The 19,164-nt window shown below is 34.8% G+C and overlaps 1 protein-coding gene across 1 annotated transcript in view; it reads left to right on the top strand.

The window, feature by feature from the left end:
- SNTG1 (syntrophin, gamma 1) overlaps positions 1-19,164 on the top strand; it is a gene marked incomplete at its 3' end in the record, with an annotated part of 83,965 nt that overhangs the window by 56,606 nt on the left and 8,195 nt on the right. Inside the window, exon 10 of the mRNA XM_009866025.1 lies at positions 3,638-3,767. Coding sequence (XP_009864327.1) covers positions 3,638-3,767 — 130 coding nt within the window. The remainder of the gene's footprint in view (positions 1-3,637; positions 3,768-19,164) is intronic.

Raw genomic sequence — 19,164 nt, 5'->3', positions numbered from 1 at the left:
AAAGACAGTTTTGTGAAAGAATCTCCCCAGCTGGTTAGCTAGGGGCCTGGTTAGCTCAGTCAGTTGCGTGTGGTGCTGACAAACACCAAGGCCACGGGTTCGATTTCTGTTCAGTCCCCATGTGTTTGCCTGATCTAGTCGAGAGGCGGCATCCCTGCCCATTACAGGGAGGTTGGATTAAATGATCTCTAAGGTCCCTTCCAGCCTAGGCCTTTCTGTGATTCTATGATCTCACCCTTCTGGTGTTTCTAGGGATCCTGCAGTCAAGTGATACCATCTGTCCCCAGGGGTGAGTTTATGAACTTTCCCAGAAATTAGAGGAGAGGAATGTTCTTTGACTTCAGTCTAGGGTTTGCATAGATTGGCTTTTACTGTTTCCTACCACAGCCCTCCTCCTTCTCATAGCTTCTCGACAAACATTTGGAAGTTGCACAAAAGCTTCCCACAAGCCTTAGTTACTTCTAAGGGTTGTTGTGTCTTAGAAGTACAGTACCAAGGTCGTTCAGCCTTTTTCATGTTCACAGAGCTGAAATTAAACCAGGTTAGACAGTAGTCAGTTCACCACTGGTTAACTGTGAAGGAAGCTAAATACAACCTGCAGCTTTTGACTAGTAATAGCAAAATCATATTTATTTGGCTACATGACTCTTTTTCTGTTGAGGTACAATGGCTGGCCCAAGGAGTCAAGGTGTAAACCAAAGGCTACAACAGCTTAATGGATGAACTGAAAGGGAACAAGATATAGTCACCACAGAGGCAGATGGGTTTTTATTAAATTCTGTTTATTAAATTTAATATTTTTATTAAATTTTATTAACTTCATCTCAGTGTTTAACACTGGCTGAAATAGAAATAATTAAGAGCATGAAACATAAAGGGCCCAAAATTGTAACAGTCAAATCTGAGATCTGTTCTACTGTATAGCTCAAATAAGACTGGACTGAATAGAACTACTCACATGGAAAATTGGGACATATTCAACTATTCATAGACCTAGGGTTTTAAAATTCAGTCTTCTGCATCAATAAAACAAAAGCTTAAAGTGAACATTATAGAACTTGTACATTACAGAGGAAGATTTTTAGACAGTAACGCTACTGAGATTTGAATTTCCAGAAAATAAATTTAAAAGTATGTTAACATAAAACAAAATACGTGAATTCATACTCAAACCTTGAATAATTACTCTGATGCTTTTCTCCTTATGTCCTTCTGTCTAACATGAGGAAGTAAGAATAAGTAAATGAAACAAAAATGCAGTATAAATATGAGAGAGGAAGTGGGATTTCATTCAAAAAAGCAAGAACTAGCATTTCGTGGTGCTAACAGGACACTTTATAAGAGTCTTTTAATATAGGGTAAGCATTTGTTATGAAAAGGTAGATCATTTTTAAAAGATACTGCTATAAAGAAAAAGGATAAGGAAAGGATATTGAAAAAAGCATCAATAAATGGAATTTAATTCATTACACTTTCTGCAGTTAATATTTACAGAGCTGTTTTAACTATACAAAGTCTAATAACTTTTTATGTTTTGGAGTTTGAAAAAGCTGGCATAGAAATACATCGTATCATTATCACATACACTATTACATCTCATATTCATATTCTAGCTTTTCTAGTGGGATGCTTGAGACACATGCAATTCCAGAGGACATTCAGGTCGATCTTGGAAAGCATATTAATTTCAAATGTAACTCTTGAGTTCAGAAGGCTCAGAACCAGAGATGTGTAGTTCAGTAAGAATTCATCTGATCTTTACTTTTTTTGCTGTATTGTAAGGTGATTAATCTATTATTTTTTCTATTTAATACAAACACACATTTAATACATTATTCTTTCAAGTTTGTGTGGTAGTATGGTCTTTGGCTGGCAGACTAATTGAGGAAAATTCTTACAATAATCTATGGCTAAGGATATCTAAAGCCCAGACACATTCAGAAGTAATTCATTAGATAGCCGTGCATTCTTATAGTCTATGCTTATTGACACTTGGGCAAGAACATTCTGAATCAATGATTTTGTATATGCACAGATCAAATACCTAGGTACACTAGGAACAGTCTGATGCCCTGAATGCATCACGTTCACTGTGTTTGTAGTGCAAGGGAATTTTGTACATCAGGATCAAATCTGGAACATACTGGGTTTTCTTTGCTTGTGCGGGTTAGTGTCATACATTAATAAATTTCTTGGGTTCCTACTTTGGTTTACAGTAGGCTGAGAAGAAAGGTGAAACCTGAAATTAATGCTATTTTTCTCAGAAGAGGTAATCAGCAAATTTGACTATCGTGCTATGCTCTCTATGATATAAAGATTTATGTAGAATTTTATTCTGAAGAACTTACTATTTGTATTTATAGCTTCTTAAAATAAAAGATCTAGTAAAGAGATGCAAACTACTTTACCAGAAGATGCTTTAAATACATCAAAATTCCTCAAAAACTTTACCTGAATTATTGTTAAAATGAGACATTGAAAGTAGCTCTCTATTTGTACCTTTGGGATTTTACAGAACTAAACTGCTAGTTTTGCTGATGGATTTAGATAAACCACTGGTCTCTGCATGATCATGTTAGGATATATAAGCTTTATCCTCCTCTAAGAGTTAGTTCTCATGATGGGCCTGTCAAAGCAAAGGTAGGGCTCTAATTCATTTTTAATGCTTCTCCTGACTGAACGAAAAACCTGTACTTGACACAGATGCAGCAAAGACCTTTATGAAGAAGATAGGTATTAGCTCTACATTCTACACAAATAGAATATAATTTCAAGACATAAGAAAACACTTTGCAGAATTTATATCTGTTCTGGAATGTCAGAAACTGTCATCAGTGACACAGTTTTGTGCTGAAGATTACACTCACTTTGTCTGAGCCATTCTGAAAGAATCTGAATAATGTACTTCATTTTAAATCATGAGTTTTTTGTTACTAAATGAGTTTGTAGCAGAATGGAAGCAGTGGAACTTGGTATTCTCTGTATATTTAGTAATCCCTTACTCTGAGATACGGATTAATATTGAGGTTTTTTGGTTATGAAGTCTATGAGACTTCCTAAGACTGTTCAGCCATATTTGTTGAAGAAATTAGGTTTGTTACTGCTTTAGCTTCTGAAAGTTTTCTCTTGTTCTATAATTGCTCAGCAGTCAGCTGTGGAAAGTAATTTTATAATGCACGACAGATTATTGTTTATTAGAGAAAATGAAACCAAAGTTGCTTAGTCAAAAATACTGTATACCACTGAATTTCTCAACTGATTGCCTACAGTGTCCAGTTCACACTTTCTTTTTCTGTGATCTACAGTATTAAAGTGTCAACTCTTTGGATAATAGCATCAACTATTTCCCTTTTTTGGTTTCTGAAGTGACACAGTGTTGGTCAAAGTTCAGTGGAGTTAGTCTGTGGCATTTCTTTGTAGAATTATGGAAACTTAATACAGTCTGAGCTGACCTTTTAGCATGATCTTTTTTAATATGTCAGGTATTTGTAAAACAGGAAAACCAGTAGTTTATCAGTGTTCAGTGGCTGACCTTCGTTGCAGTTGAAAGAAAAGCATTTCTACAAGTATTATTAAGACGATATGCTAAAACAGATGAAATTTTCTTCTGACCTGATCTGTTATGACATGTCTATAGGCAAAATGCGTTCCAAGTAATTGCTGTGGATGGAGTTTGCAGTGGAATAATTCAGTGTCTCTCTGCTGAAGACTGTATTGACTGGCTACAAGCAATAGCAAGTAACATTTCCAACCTCACAAAGCACAATGTAAGTATGGATCCAAGTAAGCCAGAAGGTTTCCCAATTGTATTTGATTATAACTGTCATCAAAGCCTAATGGGTTCACACGCGGAATTATCTGCATATAAACAATGCTTGAGGCTGTCCGAGACAAGTCAACTCAAGTTTGTCATCAAATCAGACTTTGTGAGAAATCATTGAATGGGAAAATATTCTCCCCTACAGTCATATAGTTCACTTCATCGCTTTCAGAGTTATTCGCTTCTTAGTGATACCAGCTAGCATTAGAAAAAAAGACCAGACAGATAGAACCCCCAGTGTGATGGGTAAGCACATATTAAAGCAAAAAACTCTGTACTTTTTTGATAGTTTGTAAAAACACATCTATGCAAAGACTGATTAGATATTAGGTCTGTATAGGTATCATTTAACACAAGGAGAGTGGCAAGGTGCTTCTGTAATGTAGATATAGATGTTTGTTGCCAGCAAAGATTAAATACATTTATGCTCCATGCACTGTACTTTTACAATCTGATCTTGTGTGATAGATAACTCTTTTTATTGAAGTAAGAATAAATGTAATGCAAAAGTTTTGCCAAGCTACTTGTAATTTTGATTCAAAGGTCTTTTGAACCTGCCTAGGTTGTAATTTGTATTTGATAGATGACATGCAGTTTTTCCTGTAGATATCTAAATGATACTTTTCCTGGGTTTCCTCAAAAAAATACATAACACGAGTAACTCCATTATTTTTAATTTAGTTAAAACAAGGAAGCCTTTGAGGATATAATTTATATTCTCTCAGTTTTCCTTAAAACTGCTTTAGTCTCCCAAACCTACTTCTGAATTTGCTTTTGTTTCAAGTACAGGGAACACACTGAAGGAAGTTGCATTTCTTGGAGATATATATTCAAGATGCAAAACTATGTTCCATCTGGCAGCAATATCTAAAAGTCATTGTACTATAAAAACGTGACAGACATGGATTCATTCACCATCTGCAAGCTTCCATGCAGCTTTATGGCTATTTATTTATCCTTACAGTGCTGTTGCTGTATTGAACCTTTCTTGTCTCACTAGGCATCCTGACAAATGAGGGTGCTGATTTTTATTCTTACCATCTTTAGTTCAGACTGTTACTGATTTTTCCTACTTAAAGCAGTGTATTTGTTTACTTATAACAATAGATACATGCACTTAAATTTTATATGATAATGCTTTATGTAGCTCACTATAATTGCGAATGCTTAGTGAAACTTGATTTTTTGTAATGCACTAGTTGTATGTATTTTCAGTGTGGTTTAAAAGTGAGTACAATTTATAATTCTGCACTAGTTTTCATAAAATACAGAAACAATGTGTCTGATGTTTATAAGATGGAAATGGTAAATTATATAACTGTTACACCAGTACTTGCATTTACTTTATCCCAAAGACATCCTGTAAAGTAACTGTGAGAGTTAGGGCTTGTTACAATTATCTATTACTCTATTCTTAGAACTGTCCTAATTGTTCATAGTCCATATGAATTTATGGAAAACAATGAGACTGTCTGTTCTATAATATACTTTTCTTTTAAACTGTCAGTTGCCAGAAAGAGTCAGTTATTTGACAGCCGATGTGATAAGTCAGTAGAAGAAATGTTAGAAATGCAGAGGGGAAAAAAGCAAAAGTTGCTTGGAACAATGATTAGATGTGATTAGAGGTCCCTATATTTTCTTTCTTTACAAGATGGTTATTGACATATACATACTGTTGATGTTAGCACTTTTGCTATGAGAGAGGCATTTACTCACAGTCATTCTCCCTTCTTGTGGCATCCAGGACCAAAGAGACAAAGAGACTATAGAACTCCTTGTGAACTTTTGGACAAATTCACTGATGTTTAATTTCAATTAACTTCTTATTTCTATCTAGGGGTTATGGAAAATAACTTGTTTCATTTAAATACTATGTAGCTTATGGAAATGTTAATTTATATGCTCATTCTCACAGCTGCCATTTGGAAAAGAAAGAAGCAGATGAAAACAAGAAAGGCTATAAAACTTAAATTGTTTCTGGAAGTGTTTCCTTTACCAGTGTGTCCAATCTGGACTCTGTAGATTTGGGTGGAATTTATCTTGCCTAACTTTAGATTTCTTAAAGCAAAATGTCTGAAGAGGGATCCTTATGGTTTACTTTCAACATCCATTTTATGATGAGATTAATTTCCTCAGGACATGTCTCTCTTTCTTTTGACTGGTAAGGAACCGTAGGGCGGTGAGTTCAGACTTCAATACCTAAGGAGATACATATGTCCTGTTACTGGTGTCTTTAAGGGGCCAGAGGAGGTTTCTCTGAATAAGTCTTGCCAAAAGAAATGCCTGGATATTTCGACAAAAATCATGCTAGTCTAAAACAGAAAGTCTAAATTATTCTACATTTTCACACACAAGCTGGATGAAAAAAAAATCATCTGATGGCTCAAACCACTCAAATGTGTGTGGGAAGAACATGGCTTTCTCTCCCTATGCTCCCATATGTACCTTATGGTTATGAAATGTGAGTCCCTGGCTCCAAAATCTCATTTTTGAATCTGTAGTTCCAATAATTTTTTATAAGGACAATGTTAAAAATCTCTTCTCTCATGATCTAATATGTCCACATCTGACACAAAGGTAGTGTGACTCAATTGCAGAATCATTTTTGTAGACAGTACTTACCAAAGAACAAGAAGATAATAAAAAAGCAAGAGAAGAAATAAACCCAGAATGTCTTAACATCATGATCTTTGAAAGACAGTGCTACTAACTGAATATATGAAATGGAGACCAGAAGGTGGTTTCTGCAGAAAAGGCTGGAAGGTGATGTCTGCAAAACCACATTTTGCCTCCCATGGTTTGAGTATCAATCATTGTATAGTGTGAGCTAAAACCTGTAATAATACAGTTTTAATGTAGAGATATAGTTAGCTCAGCGGGTTGAGCACGGTGCTGGCAACAAGGATCAACACCGAGGTCGTGGGTTCGATTCCCGCTCGGTCCCCATGTGTTGCCAGGTCTAGTCGAGAGGTGGCGTCCCTGCCCAAAACAGGGAGGTTGGACTAGATGATCTCTAAGGTCCCTTCCAGCCTAGGCCATTCTGTGATTCTGTGACTTCATTTCAAATTTTCATCAGAAAAGACTTCTGTTATGAGCTCTTTGAATTCAGTAAATTACAACCAGTGTTCTCCAACATTTGTAGAATACTGAGCATGATACTGCTAATTTTCATTTCTGTACCTCCCCAGAAACCATGGAAGAATTACATATGAGATGATATATATCACTTTAAAATTACGAAACATGAAGTGGCTTCTTTATATTGATACGCGACCAAAATGCATACTATAGGAATGCATTGTTGAAAGTGACTTAATATTACATTTTAATTGACTATATGATGAATCCATTAAGACTATTCATTACTGAAGATGGGTTCCTCTCCAACTTGAGTCACTTGAGCTACACCTGTATTTCACATTCTTTTCCCTCTCCTCTCCCATCACTTCCTTGGAAGACACTGCAACAATTACACATTTATTCTTGTTACTTTGAAGCTAGTACTTGACAGAGAAGAAATAGCATGATTTTCAGACAAGAATAACAGGCAACAGAGGTAAGGTTGCCAAGCAGGAGGTGACAAAAAGTTAGTTTTAAATTTATCTTGAGAATATCCCTATGATCTTGCAAGATTTACTTCACATTTCACATGGTATATTTTCTGGGTAAAGTTGGTGATGGAAACATGGAAATGGCGTGAAAGCAGCAGAATGAGAAGGTCTACAAAATAAGTATGAGTTTGGCACAGTGTATGTATTTTCCTGAACTGAGCCTGTTTTTGCACAAAGCGCTAAAGTTCAACTGATATGATGGCTCTAATTATATGCTTAAAATGTAATGCCTAATGAAAGAAACTGCTACTAAGGGGACAAACATATTTGGCCTCACTTTTACTGCAGAGAAAAGAACAATTACACCTTTGCAATACTGAAGTTTGGGTAATTGTATAGGAATTCTGTAAGTCATTATGTATAGGGAAAGGAAAAAAGTAGAAAACAGAGGGAAAAAATAATATGAACTGTTCCTTCTGTGAGAAAAATAAAATATCAGAGGACTACATTCAGTGTTTAGTAAATTATTGAAATAAATTAGTAGCACATATCTCATTTTTCTGGTTGATGCTGCCACCAGTAAGAACATACTGTGCAGTGTTGTGTTGCATGAATAGATCAATGTCAGTCATATGAAGGGAACAGATTTCACATTTTAATTTTTTAATTGAAATAGCATGACAGACAATTAGGATGCTCTAATATTAGTAATTTTGGAGTTTTCAGAGATTTTATGCTCTTAGATGCCCCATGAATTGTGTATTACAATAGTGTTTAACTTTTTTTTGGTTACTAAGCTATGCATGTTTGGAGCAAATCCAAAATGAGTAACATTATTATTAAACCTCATAGACTGGTTTATTCACAGCAGTGCAAAAGACAAATACTCTCTATAGTTTAGAAGTTGAAATCCTAGTAAAATTAAGGCCAAAACAACAGAAGATTATCAAAAGTCTTCACAATATTAATGATAGAATTTTTTTTACATATGTGATTTATTTTTCCCAATACAAAACTGCTTAGATAAATTCAGCATTATCAAATAAATGTGCGTTCAACTGCTTTTTAAGCAGTATTGAGCATTCAGATGTTTAGAGTTCTGACACTTCTATTTTTTGTTCTGCATCCCATTTTGACCTTGTAAAGGGAAGCCTACAGAGGTAATAATTCCAGTACTGATATTTAGGTCTCTATAGGAACATATAAACTCACCTGTCATGCAGCAAAGAATCTCTGCACTTTACCTGATTCATTGAATTTTGTATGGAGTCAAGTTAAATTGTAGCCTTGCACTAGTATTTAAATAAAACCAAAACATCAGATTATTTAATATGTTCTTTAATCTATATCGGCTTTATATTAAGCTCTGTCACTCTATATTCCGTTTTTATTTCATGCTTAGCTTGACATAATATAATAAAGATTTTAATCTGTTTAGTTATGAGACACTTTTGAAGGATGTTATGTTTGCTCTCAACATCCCACCACAGTGGAAGGTAGCAAGGAACCTGTAGTTAAGAAAAAAGAAAGAAAAAAAGTTAAAAAAAACCCTCTTCCTGATTTTAAGTGGCAAAGAAATTATGACAATAAAGGAAGTAGGAGCAGTCTGATTGGGAACACAGGCAAGCCACTTGGGTTTTTGCAGAGGTAGCACGTGGAAAAGAAAAGTACCCATTATAAATGCCCTTTCCTGCCAAAATGCCAAGCTGCCCTTTCAGTAGCAGTTGGAGACTTCCCGCTACTTTAACCTAGTTTTTTTTTGTGCAATAAACTATTCGATATTCCACATTTGGTTTACTGTAACCAAGACTTTGTTGAAAGTTCTCAGCAACTGGGAACTGGGAGATAGTAACCTTATTTTTTGTATCCCTTCTCTTTGCTGCCTTAAAAAAAAAAAAAATCATTATTTGTATTTTGAAGCAAGATTAGTTTGTTTACACATCCCTTTCCTCTTACTTTTAAAATATATTTCTAAATGGTGATTACATCAGAAGTTCTGCTTTTCTTCCACAACCAATTAAAAAAATAAAAAATAAAAGAAATTGAAGTGCACTCAAAAAGCCATAGAAGACCTCAGGGAATGCATTATTAGTAGGCTAATGTGTTGAAAGCACTTTCTCCATTTGGTTGTCTTACTTCATAAAGTGCCGTAGACATTCCCCGCATTACGGCAGCGCACAGCCTGTATTCGCCTGAGGAAGAGAACAAACATAGAGAAAGAGGCAGTGGGCTGGGGCAGAAGACGGGGATTTCAGTAAAGCTGGAACACTTTCAAAAAGTTGCGGCAAACAAGCTCAGCTGAAGGGGGAATAGGTGAAACAACATCAGGCAGAATAGGCAGAATAGGCAGAATGTGCTGCAGAGGAAATGAGCCACAAATCCTTTGGACTTGCCATTTCTCTGCTAAGAAAAAATGTGCTATGAAACCCTGTGACAAGTTTCTTTCTTCCTAAAATTAGTTAAGTGGCAAGCATCTGCAGGAAAAGGCTGAAAAGGGTGAAGTTATAGCTGTGCTATCACCTCTGTTGGCATCAACATGTTTGCAGGGTTGTTTACAGGAGTTTTTTCACCAATTTGTTTCAGAAAATGAAGTAATTAAAAAACTTATTTCAAAGGCTATCGTTGCGGTCATGAAGTCAAGCTTTAAAAATTGAGAATAAAACACCTTGTTTCATTCTCATGGTACTCTGTGACTTTCTGCAATGAAGAATTATTAATTTCCTTGGGGGATTTTTGCCTTTTTTAACTGTTCACAATGACCATATGACAGGCTTCTGCTTTTTTACTTTTTTAAAAAATTACTTCAAAATATTTGTAAAAATTTTACAGGCAGCAAAAAGGTATTTTCATAATTGTAGTTTCATAAAGGTAATTTCATAATTTTAATAATTCGTTATCAGGAACTGTAATAGAGTGAAACAAAGAAAAGTATACTGAATTTTAGGGGATGAATTGAGACAACTTAAGTAACCCTGACTTAGAAAGTAACTTAAAGCACAGCTTCCATTGATTCCTTTACAACTGCCTGATTTTCCACTCTTTCTGATAGTATTTCAGGTTAGGAATTGTATAGAAGTTATTGTTCACAAATGAAAATATTTTGTTTAAATAGAGGTTTTTTAATTAATTTAGGAACTTCCTGGAAAAAAGTGGATAAATATAGATTTGTGGAAGAATATAGCTACCTCTAAACATGAGAGGGTTTTTGCTTTTCTGGATTTACCCTAATTCTTCAATACAAATAACTTTGAACTTTGCTGATAAGTGGAACAGAGGTCTCAGAGATGCAGCATTCTTCATAAAATCCTGAATTTCATCAGGGTTATTTCACCCTGGGGAAAGAACAGTATGAGATCATAGAATTCACCTGTATCATTAAGACCAAGGGGGGAAAAAAAAGTAAACGGATTTAACGTTTTGTGTGTGTACGTGTACATATGCATATAAATATTTACACAGAGAATAAGATTTAATAGGTGTTAAATTCCAAAAAGGAAAAATATATTAAACCTATTAAAAATGTATAAAACAATTTTTTGTTGCTTCATTTCTTTCTGAAATCAAACCTGCAATCTTTTACTATATGGAATAATGTCTTAGAAGGTATTAATAATATATATTTGATAGTTATTAAAATGACTATACATTTTGTATTTGATGCAAGTAATCAATTCTTTATTCTCCAATTTTGCTTTTTTATGAGCTAATTATCAGTTATGCCTGGGTAGTCTGTCAAGAGAGCACTTTATGGTTAAAGTGCACTTACTGGATTCCTAAATTTTATTTTGGTATGAGATCTCCTGTGATAGTAAAGGTAATCACTAATTTTTAGGTGTAGCAAATGAGGAAATCATAAAACACTTATGGAAATGAGGCAATCGGGTAGTAAAAGAATGCCTGTCCCTCCCACCTGTGGTTAACAAATGCCTGTGCATCTCACCTGTGACTACTCAATGGTTCAGTATAATAAAATACAACATAAAAAGCAACCGAGGAGGAACTTGATGCCCATTAAGCCTTACGCTTGCTTCTAGCTGTATTAGCAGAAAGATGTTGTAAGGTCAATGCGGATAATACAATTTAACTTTTTAACTTTATAAATTCCAGTTTTATTCAGGGGGATATTTTTTAAATGTCATATGACAAACTTTATTTCCTTTTCAAATTACTGATAGATATTCTATTGCTCTTCCAATGTGAGGCAAGGAAACCACTTGGAAGATCAGGAAAAAGTATTTTGGTAGCCCATTGTGTCAATAATACACTGGCCATTTAAATAACAGGATTAAATGATTTTTCTTCTTTAGATTGTATTGTTCAGAGGTAGATTTGAATATGTGAAACTTATTTGTCTAGAGATGATTTATTTGCATTTTTCATAGGTTTCCTCTTTGTACAGACAAGCAATCTTAATAAAAAAGCAGAATAGTATATGCCCAGATTTCAAAAGTGTTGATAGATATGTCAGTGAATGATCACACAAACTTACAACAGTTTTCTCTAGGGAAGAATCTGTTACCTGCCTGGCAGAAAATATTGTTTTCCTTGTGTTTATTTCCTAAGGTAATTTTGTAAGGTAATAAAAAGAAAGAAAAACTTCCTGTGGTGTGTCAACATGCTGCCGCTTCTCACATAGTTCAGCCAATTTAACATTGTCAAAGGAAATTTAGCAGTTCTTCTTTTCTGGTATGTGATTACCAAGGAACTATACTTCTCTTTTTTGTAACTTTTCTCTTTTTTTTTTGGTATAAACATAGATATTCAATCTAATATAGCTAAATTAAGTTATCTCACAGAAATGTGAGGTGTTTGTCCCTGAGAAAGCAAACTCCTTCCGTAGTCAATGGTTAGAATAAAATGCATTTTAAGACTTGAAGAAAGTGAACCAGTCCTCCTGAGGCACTTACTTGTATCCCATAACTATATAAAGAATGCAGACATCTCCAGAGGATAATTAAATCTCTTTGCATTAAGTATCTACCTCTTGCACTTCTAATAGGAACGGCAAGAGGGTACTTCCATGTAATAGCGTGCAGGTAGGAAGAGTCACCCTGACATGAGATACAGGAGCTCTCTGTGCCCCTCAGCCTGCAGGCCTGGTGCCATCTGTCTCAGCCCTGGCCAAAGGATGCCCAGAGACAGAGCAGGGCTGAAGTTCTCCTCTCACTCTCAGAGGCTCTTTGCTGTAAACACCAGTAAAAGCAGTCCTTGTATAGATCAGCTGAGCAACAGGGAACTTTCTATATTTGTGACCATTGTAGTCTACTCTTTTCCCTTCTTCTGTCTTCTTAGACCTTCCTTTGCAATCCACAAAAGTTTTAAAAGTAGCAAGAATATGTCTCAGGTTTTGAGACCCAATTAAAATCCATGCTTAAGATTCTCTCACATCATGTGAGGTGTTCCCCAACATTTTGGCGTGCTGAGGCTTCTTGTGACATAACTATTGCTGCAAAGCTAGCCCACACTGCTAGGCAGGCTGATGCAAAATGGTGGGGTTTTTTTATTTTGTTTTGTTTATGAACAATGAACTCAGTCATTGCTGAATAAAGAGTCTAAATGAAAGTGTGTATTGTTTTCCTGTTTTCCTTCCCATGCTGCTTTCTTTCCCAGGTGCAGATGTACCCAGGGGAAATAATAACTGTATTATAGTATAGGTAAAATACAAGTGTTACTGGACATTTCTAGATGTGCATTTACTTAGTATTTCTTCACTGGAATACCAACCTACAGATGTTGTGTAGATTTAGAAAAGCACCTCATATCCATTGTATTTACTATTGTATTCAGAAACCAGAAAATGCTTCCCTTTCTCATACAGGCATTATGGGAAAGATAAACTGAGGATTCCCATTCATGGAAGAGGGAAGTAATTAAAACATTATGGAAGCAGCATGACTGAATAATTGAAACTCCCTCTAGAAGGAAGAATAAGTGAAAAGTTTAATCCTACAAACTTTTAGTAAGGTTTTATTTTATTTTTTTTTATTGAAAAATGTTCACAGAATTGTGAATGTTGTTTCAATAAGGACCGTTCATGAAGAAAGGTACTGCCAAAGAGACAAAAGAAATGGACATTTAGACACCTGTTTTATTGTTCAAGATTCTTTTTTCTGTACCGAGATTATTAGTCACTTCCATGAGGTATTTTGGGGTGTCACAGTGATTTTTCTCCTTTTGAGATTTCCTGAGATACTCCAGTTGTCTGCAAAGGAACTCTTGAAGTTTATTATTGTGAAGGAGCCATGGAAATGCAAATATAAATATGAAGCAAATATTGAAGGACATTAGCTTTATAATTATTAAAAAATATACAAGTAAGTAATAACTACATAGATGTTTGGGCTTTCAGTAGTGAGCAGTGTCATTGAACTCTACATACTTTTATATGATACATTCGTTAGGGGGAGCAAATAAATTATTTTTACCACTTCTGTTCTTTGCCAGGCAGAACAAGACAAGCTATTCATAAAGCTATATTTTAATAGTATATACATTCTATTTAAACGTTAGCTTCATTTTGTAGCAGTAGCAATATTAATTTTAAAGGTAGGGGGTTTTTGTATCATAAATAGGGTGTTTCGCATCCCTTAGGCTGATATAACCCCTATGGAGTTGTAAAGCTAGACATTCCTTTTTAGTTTCTCATTAAATAATTGATATATTAGTATGTATGCATGTTTAACATCAGAATTATTTCCTTTTGCACCAGATTAACATAAGTCCATCTTGATATTCCTGTATAAACATAAGCTATAAATTTTAAAAAACTATAGAAACCAAATTCTAAAAGGCTCTTGACAAGGTATTTTAAACAGATTATTTCTAACGCTGTTTGCCTAACAAGATAGTATATCTCTCTTGATTATTTAGCAAAATATGCCTGCACCTTAATTAAGCCAGCTACTCTTGCTGCAGCAGCATGGAGATTAGCACATTCAGTTACCGAACAGTCACCACAAATAGCATTTTCATCTCAAAATGTAATGAGCAGAAGTCAGGAAAACATAACATGCAATTTGAATAAAAAAGAATAGTCTCTGGGTTTGAATAGCAACTAGAACTCTCTGAGACTTGCATATGATTCTACCAGTAAATTACGTTGCTATTTACATAGCTGAATAGGTTGCAGGCCAAATCTAGCTTAAAGCAATTACAGCTGTCTGACCTCTACGTAGTCTTCTGATCCAAAACCCACTTCACATTACCTTTGTAAGTTCATAGAACAAAAAAATCATAGAACAAAAATCATAGAACAAAAAAAAATCCCAGCTTATGCACTTTATGCTTACATTTTTTAAAAACCTTCAAGACAGACTCCCAAAAACTTCACACTTGCTCCTGGTTATAATACAATTCATTCTTTACAATGGAGTGACTCAGAAGGCAGTTTACATCTTGAGCAAGTCATCAGCAAATAATTACAAAAAATCAGCTTGACGCATTACTGGTCTGTGCAGCTCCGCTGGCCATGTTGTATTTATCTAATCAGAACTACAACTCTGAGGCATGTTTATTTCTTTTGGATTTGAATAGACAAGAACTTAAGCTCTGGAAACATTAACCTTTCATCTTGAAAAAAAGAAAAACCCTTTAATTTTTATATAACGGTTTCTTCTATCCCAACCATTGCAAGACAAAAAAAGTTAATACTAATAATGGAATTATTTATAACACTGCCATTCTTTTTATCTGTGTATCATCAGCTTCTTAGCAGTTTTTCAAGTTGTTTCTCTCTGTTGCTCTGTTTATTACTGTTATTTTAATAGTACTTCCTTTAGTGCACACGGGAGTCTACCATTATCATGTTACCAGTACTAAAGAACTTTTTTACATTCTCCTATATGAATACTTGTATAATCAAAAATCAATCGATAGCCATATTTTCTATAAGATGCATACTCTACTAGTCCACTGGAAAGAAAAGGAAGTCCACTGGAAAGAAGAAGGGGCGTGGCTGAATTATGAACTCTTCATTAACCTAAAAGAGAGGAAAGAAAGAGTAGAGTAGAATTTATTACTAAGAGCAGGCTCAGGAAGTATCACACAAGTATATAAAATGAGAAAGGCATTAGAATTAGATGAGATTTTCTCAGCTAAAAAGCAGTAAGGATGAAAATAAATAATTTTGACATACAGCAGTGATAATAGAGAGGCCAAGAAGAGGATTGGTTCATTGCATATTGCAAAGAAAATTATTGGTAGACAATGATAAGAAAGTCAAAGTATTGAATTCTCTTTTGGGCCAGAATTTACTCAAAAGGCCAGTTGTCAACAGGTGATTGTAACCATTTATAAGTGTGACACAATCTTGAATAATGTCAGAATATCTTAGAGACCAGACAGGGGGTTAACTATACATTAGTGAAGAGAGTTTTAAATATAACATTCTCTATAATTCCAACTGTGTCCTAATTACATTACTTATAAGATTCAGAAGTTGGGACTTCTGTTCTAAATCCATTTGCTGAGTACAGAAATTTTCCAGATTCAATAAATTATAGTAAAGTAGAAAGATAAATTTTCTGTGGCTTAGAACACCCAATGAATATGATTTCACTGTAAAAACTGTTCTTGTATAGCTATGACTTCATTTCATTACTATTTTTTTCAGTCATGAGCAGCTCAGAACTAAATCTTTTGCAAACTGTATTTTATGTGTTAATACCCACTTAATTACTGCTAAGAACAGTTAGAACTCGTAGTGAAATAGTAATTCTCTATTTGATATTGAAATTGCTGTCTTCATTCATCTTTGGTATTTTTTTTTGTTCTTGGGCTTCGAGCTTATTCTCTCTCAATAGCCTATGCTTTATGAATAGACGTGATATTTTTCAGATACTCAATCGCTTTGTTAAGTGTGGATACACTTTACAGTTAGCTGTGCTGGCAGCACTGTGTTACAGAATTAAGACTTTCGTCCTTGAGCTCTTTTCTAAACAAGTACATAACTCTTGCTTGCTAATTATGAAAAGAGACCCTGACCAGCTGAATATAGCTCATGTTGGGAGTTTGTCCGTGAGAATGGACAGAGGGGGCCGGTTAGCTCAGTGGTTTGAGCACGGTGCTGGCAACAAGGACTAACACCGAGGTCGCGGGTTTGATTCCCGCTCGGTCCCCATGTGTTGCCAGGTCTAGTTGAGAAGTGGCGTCCCTGCCCAAAACAGGGAGGTTGGACTAGATGATCTCTAAGGTCCCTTCCAGCCTATGCCATTCTATGCTTCTATGCTTCTATGATAAGAGGCTTCTCGTACACAAGATGTGCATGGGAGTGAATGGGAGATTTATGATCAAAACAGACCTGGGAAAGTCTGTTCTCCCTATGTGATAAGAGTGTGATTGGAGGAGTACATGAGCTGATAACAACCCTGGCTGCATAGTCAGGTCTCCTGTTTGTAATCCACAAATAGTGCTTCTTGCTAATAAGTATAAATATGTGTGTCTGCCTGCAATAAAGCGAATTCCATTTTCCACCATCTCAGAGTTCGTGCGCGCTTCTCCACAGTTAAGCTCTAAATTCTCCGAATAACAGACCATTCTGATATATATTAATGTGAAATTTACACAGCTCATTCCCACATCATGACAATATATAACAATGCAACCACATACAGCTTTTCTCATTATACATCATCAGGAGTTTTTTTGCAGGTTGTCATATGCATGTCACTTTTTGTAAATTACAGCTTTCATGATTGTCTACTCATGCCACTATCTTCATGGTTCATTATACTTTTGCTGAATAACTTGTTTCCTGATTTTTCTTTTAACTATAATGCTGTAGTAATTTTCTGAGCATGTGTGTCCTATGACATTTTCTCTCAGTAAAGGTAATGTACATGGCCAACAACTAAAACTTCACTAGGGGGAGAAGGTGTTGTGGAAAATCAATTATTTGTTTAATTTATTCCAGTAGGTTAATCTTCCAGTCATTGTAAGGTTGATTCTTCCTTGGCTATGTTTTTTTTGTTGTTGAAACTTACAGAAGTTGACACATGTTGATATCTGGAAAACATGCAATGCTATTATTTACTTTTATTAAGTTACAACATCGTGTTTTCCTTTGGACTACAAGAACTATTGATACAGCAAAAATCTATATGTTTGACTAAACAATCTCTTTTACTGCTGAAATGCAGTTAGACAGTGAGTTGGTGTTCTGAGATTTATTGACACAGATGCAATTTCAATGAAAGATCTTAAAAATGTTTCTTGAACTTTATATACTATGTGACAACTATTGCTCCTGAAGAAATTTAATTTTTAAATGTATTTGAAATTTGGTTTACTTTTTTTTTGTTCTCTGTTGATAAGTGATTTTAAAAGATGATATTTAGGCCATTATAATGCAGTGAAATTCAATAAAAATTCATAGTTCTCTCATAGGCAAGTCCAAAATGCTCATTAAAGCAAAAGTCACCCTTGAATTTACTTGTAGTATACTCAGTAATTGTCTTAGTCATTCTTAATGCCAAGAAATTGGGAATTCATGAGAGGTTGGGGGAAATTATGCTGACTGTTAATTATTCAAAACTCTTCCTGTTTGAGGAATACAAGCTCATATCGAAGGCATGAAAAAATATACCATCTGTTACTACTATGTCCATTTAACATTACTATTGTCAAAACTGAAGTAGTCCTCAAATGTATCTCGGTATTTAATGCACTTCTTTAAAAAAATAATAAAAAATGTACCCTGCCCTTTTTAGTACTTTTACATAGTCTACCCCTTGGGCTTCATTTCAGCATTTCCCACAGATCCACAGCTCTTTCAGCTCCTTACACTTGCATATGACCATATTGCTCAGTGTATGAGCATTCATTTTCAGAAATACCAGAAGATACTTGAGAAAACCTGTATGTACGAGGACTTTTGCTTGGTATTTTATAATGAATTCTTAGTTAAGAGATGAAATTGGAGATAAGTAGAAGGAATTGCATTCTTTAGAATGGAACTGAATTCAAGCTAATGGCTCAGCAGCCTGTTAAGAGAAAGAAGGTTAAGGAGAGTCTGATCTTTCATACTTATGGCAATGCAGAAGCTTTATTGCAGAGGAGTTTCTCATTGAAAACCAACTCAGAGTATGATTGAAGACAGTGCTAGAGTGAGTCTGTGATTAATCTGAATGCAGAGTACTGTGAGCTCTGATGTGTACAAGGAGGAGGCACCAGAAGTATTTTACAAAATAGGAGGACATGACCTTTAAATATAATGCAACCTGATTTTCAATGTTTCAAGTGAAATTTAAAATTATTAGTTATACAGATGAATGATGAGATTTCAGCAAAATGAATCACTGAAAAACTAATGGTTTTGTTTGTATCTCATAGTGACATATGAAAATGTTTATTTTTTTAGTATCAAATTTAGCAATTGTGTTAATACCTAGTTTTTATTATAAGTACCTAATGTCTCAACATATTCATAATATTTCATATTATGTCAACCAGATTATTTATGTAATACCAGTTGATTTTTTTAGCTTACTTAAAAGCAGTTTATCTTGTGCTGTCAGCCAAATTGTCTCATAAATATTGCTGTTCTTTCTGAGAGCTCTCAGAGAATAAAAATGCATAATTCTTTTAGTCAGAAAAAGTGAAATGTGACACAATACAACAAAGACTAGGTGTTCCTATCATTTTTAATTCACTCAAACTGAAGTAAACAAACTTGGGTGGGTGGTGGGGTTGTGGAAGATGGAATACCTGTAAAGACTACAGAAAACCTCTTTAGCTTCATTGCCTCAGGTAAGGTATTTGTCTGTGCCACTGGCAACTGGCCAATTTATTGAACTT

This window comes from Apaloderma vittatum, unplaced genomic scaffold, assembly GCF_000703405.1.
Source record: "Apaloderma vittatum isolate BGI_N311 unplaced genomic scaffold, ASM70340v1 scaffold11390, whole genome shotgun sequence".
In the NCBI taxonomy this organism is placed as follows: domain Eukaryota; kingdom Metazoa; phylum Chordata; class Aves; order Trogoniformes; family Trogonidae; genus Apaloderma; species Apaloderma vittatum.
Note: the sequence above shows the minus strand (reverse complement) of the source record. Positions and strands in the feature narration are given on the sequence as shown.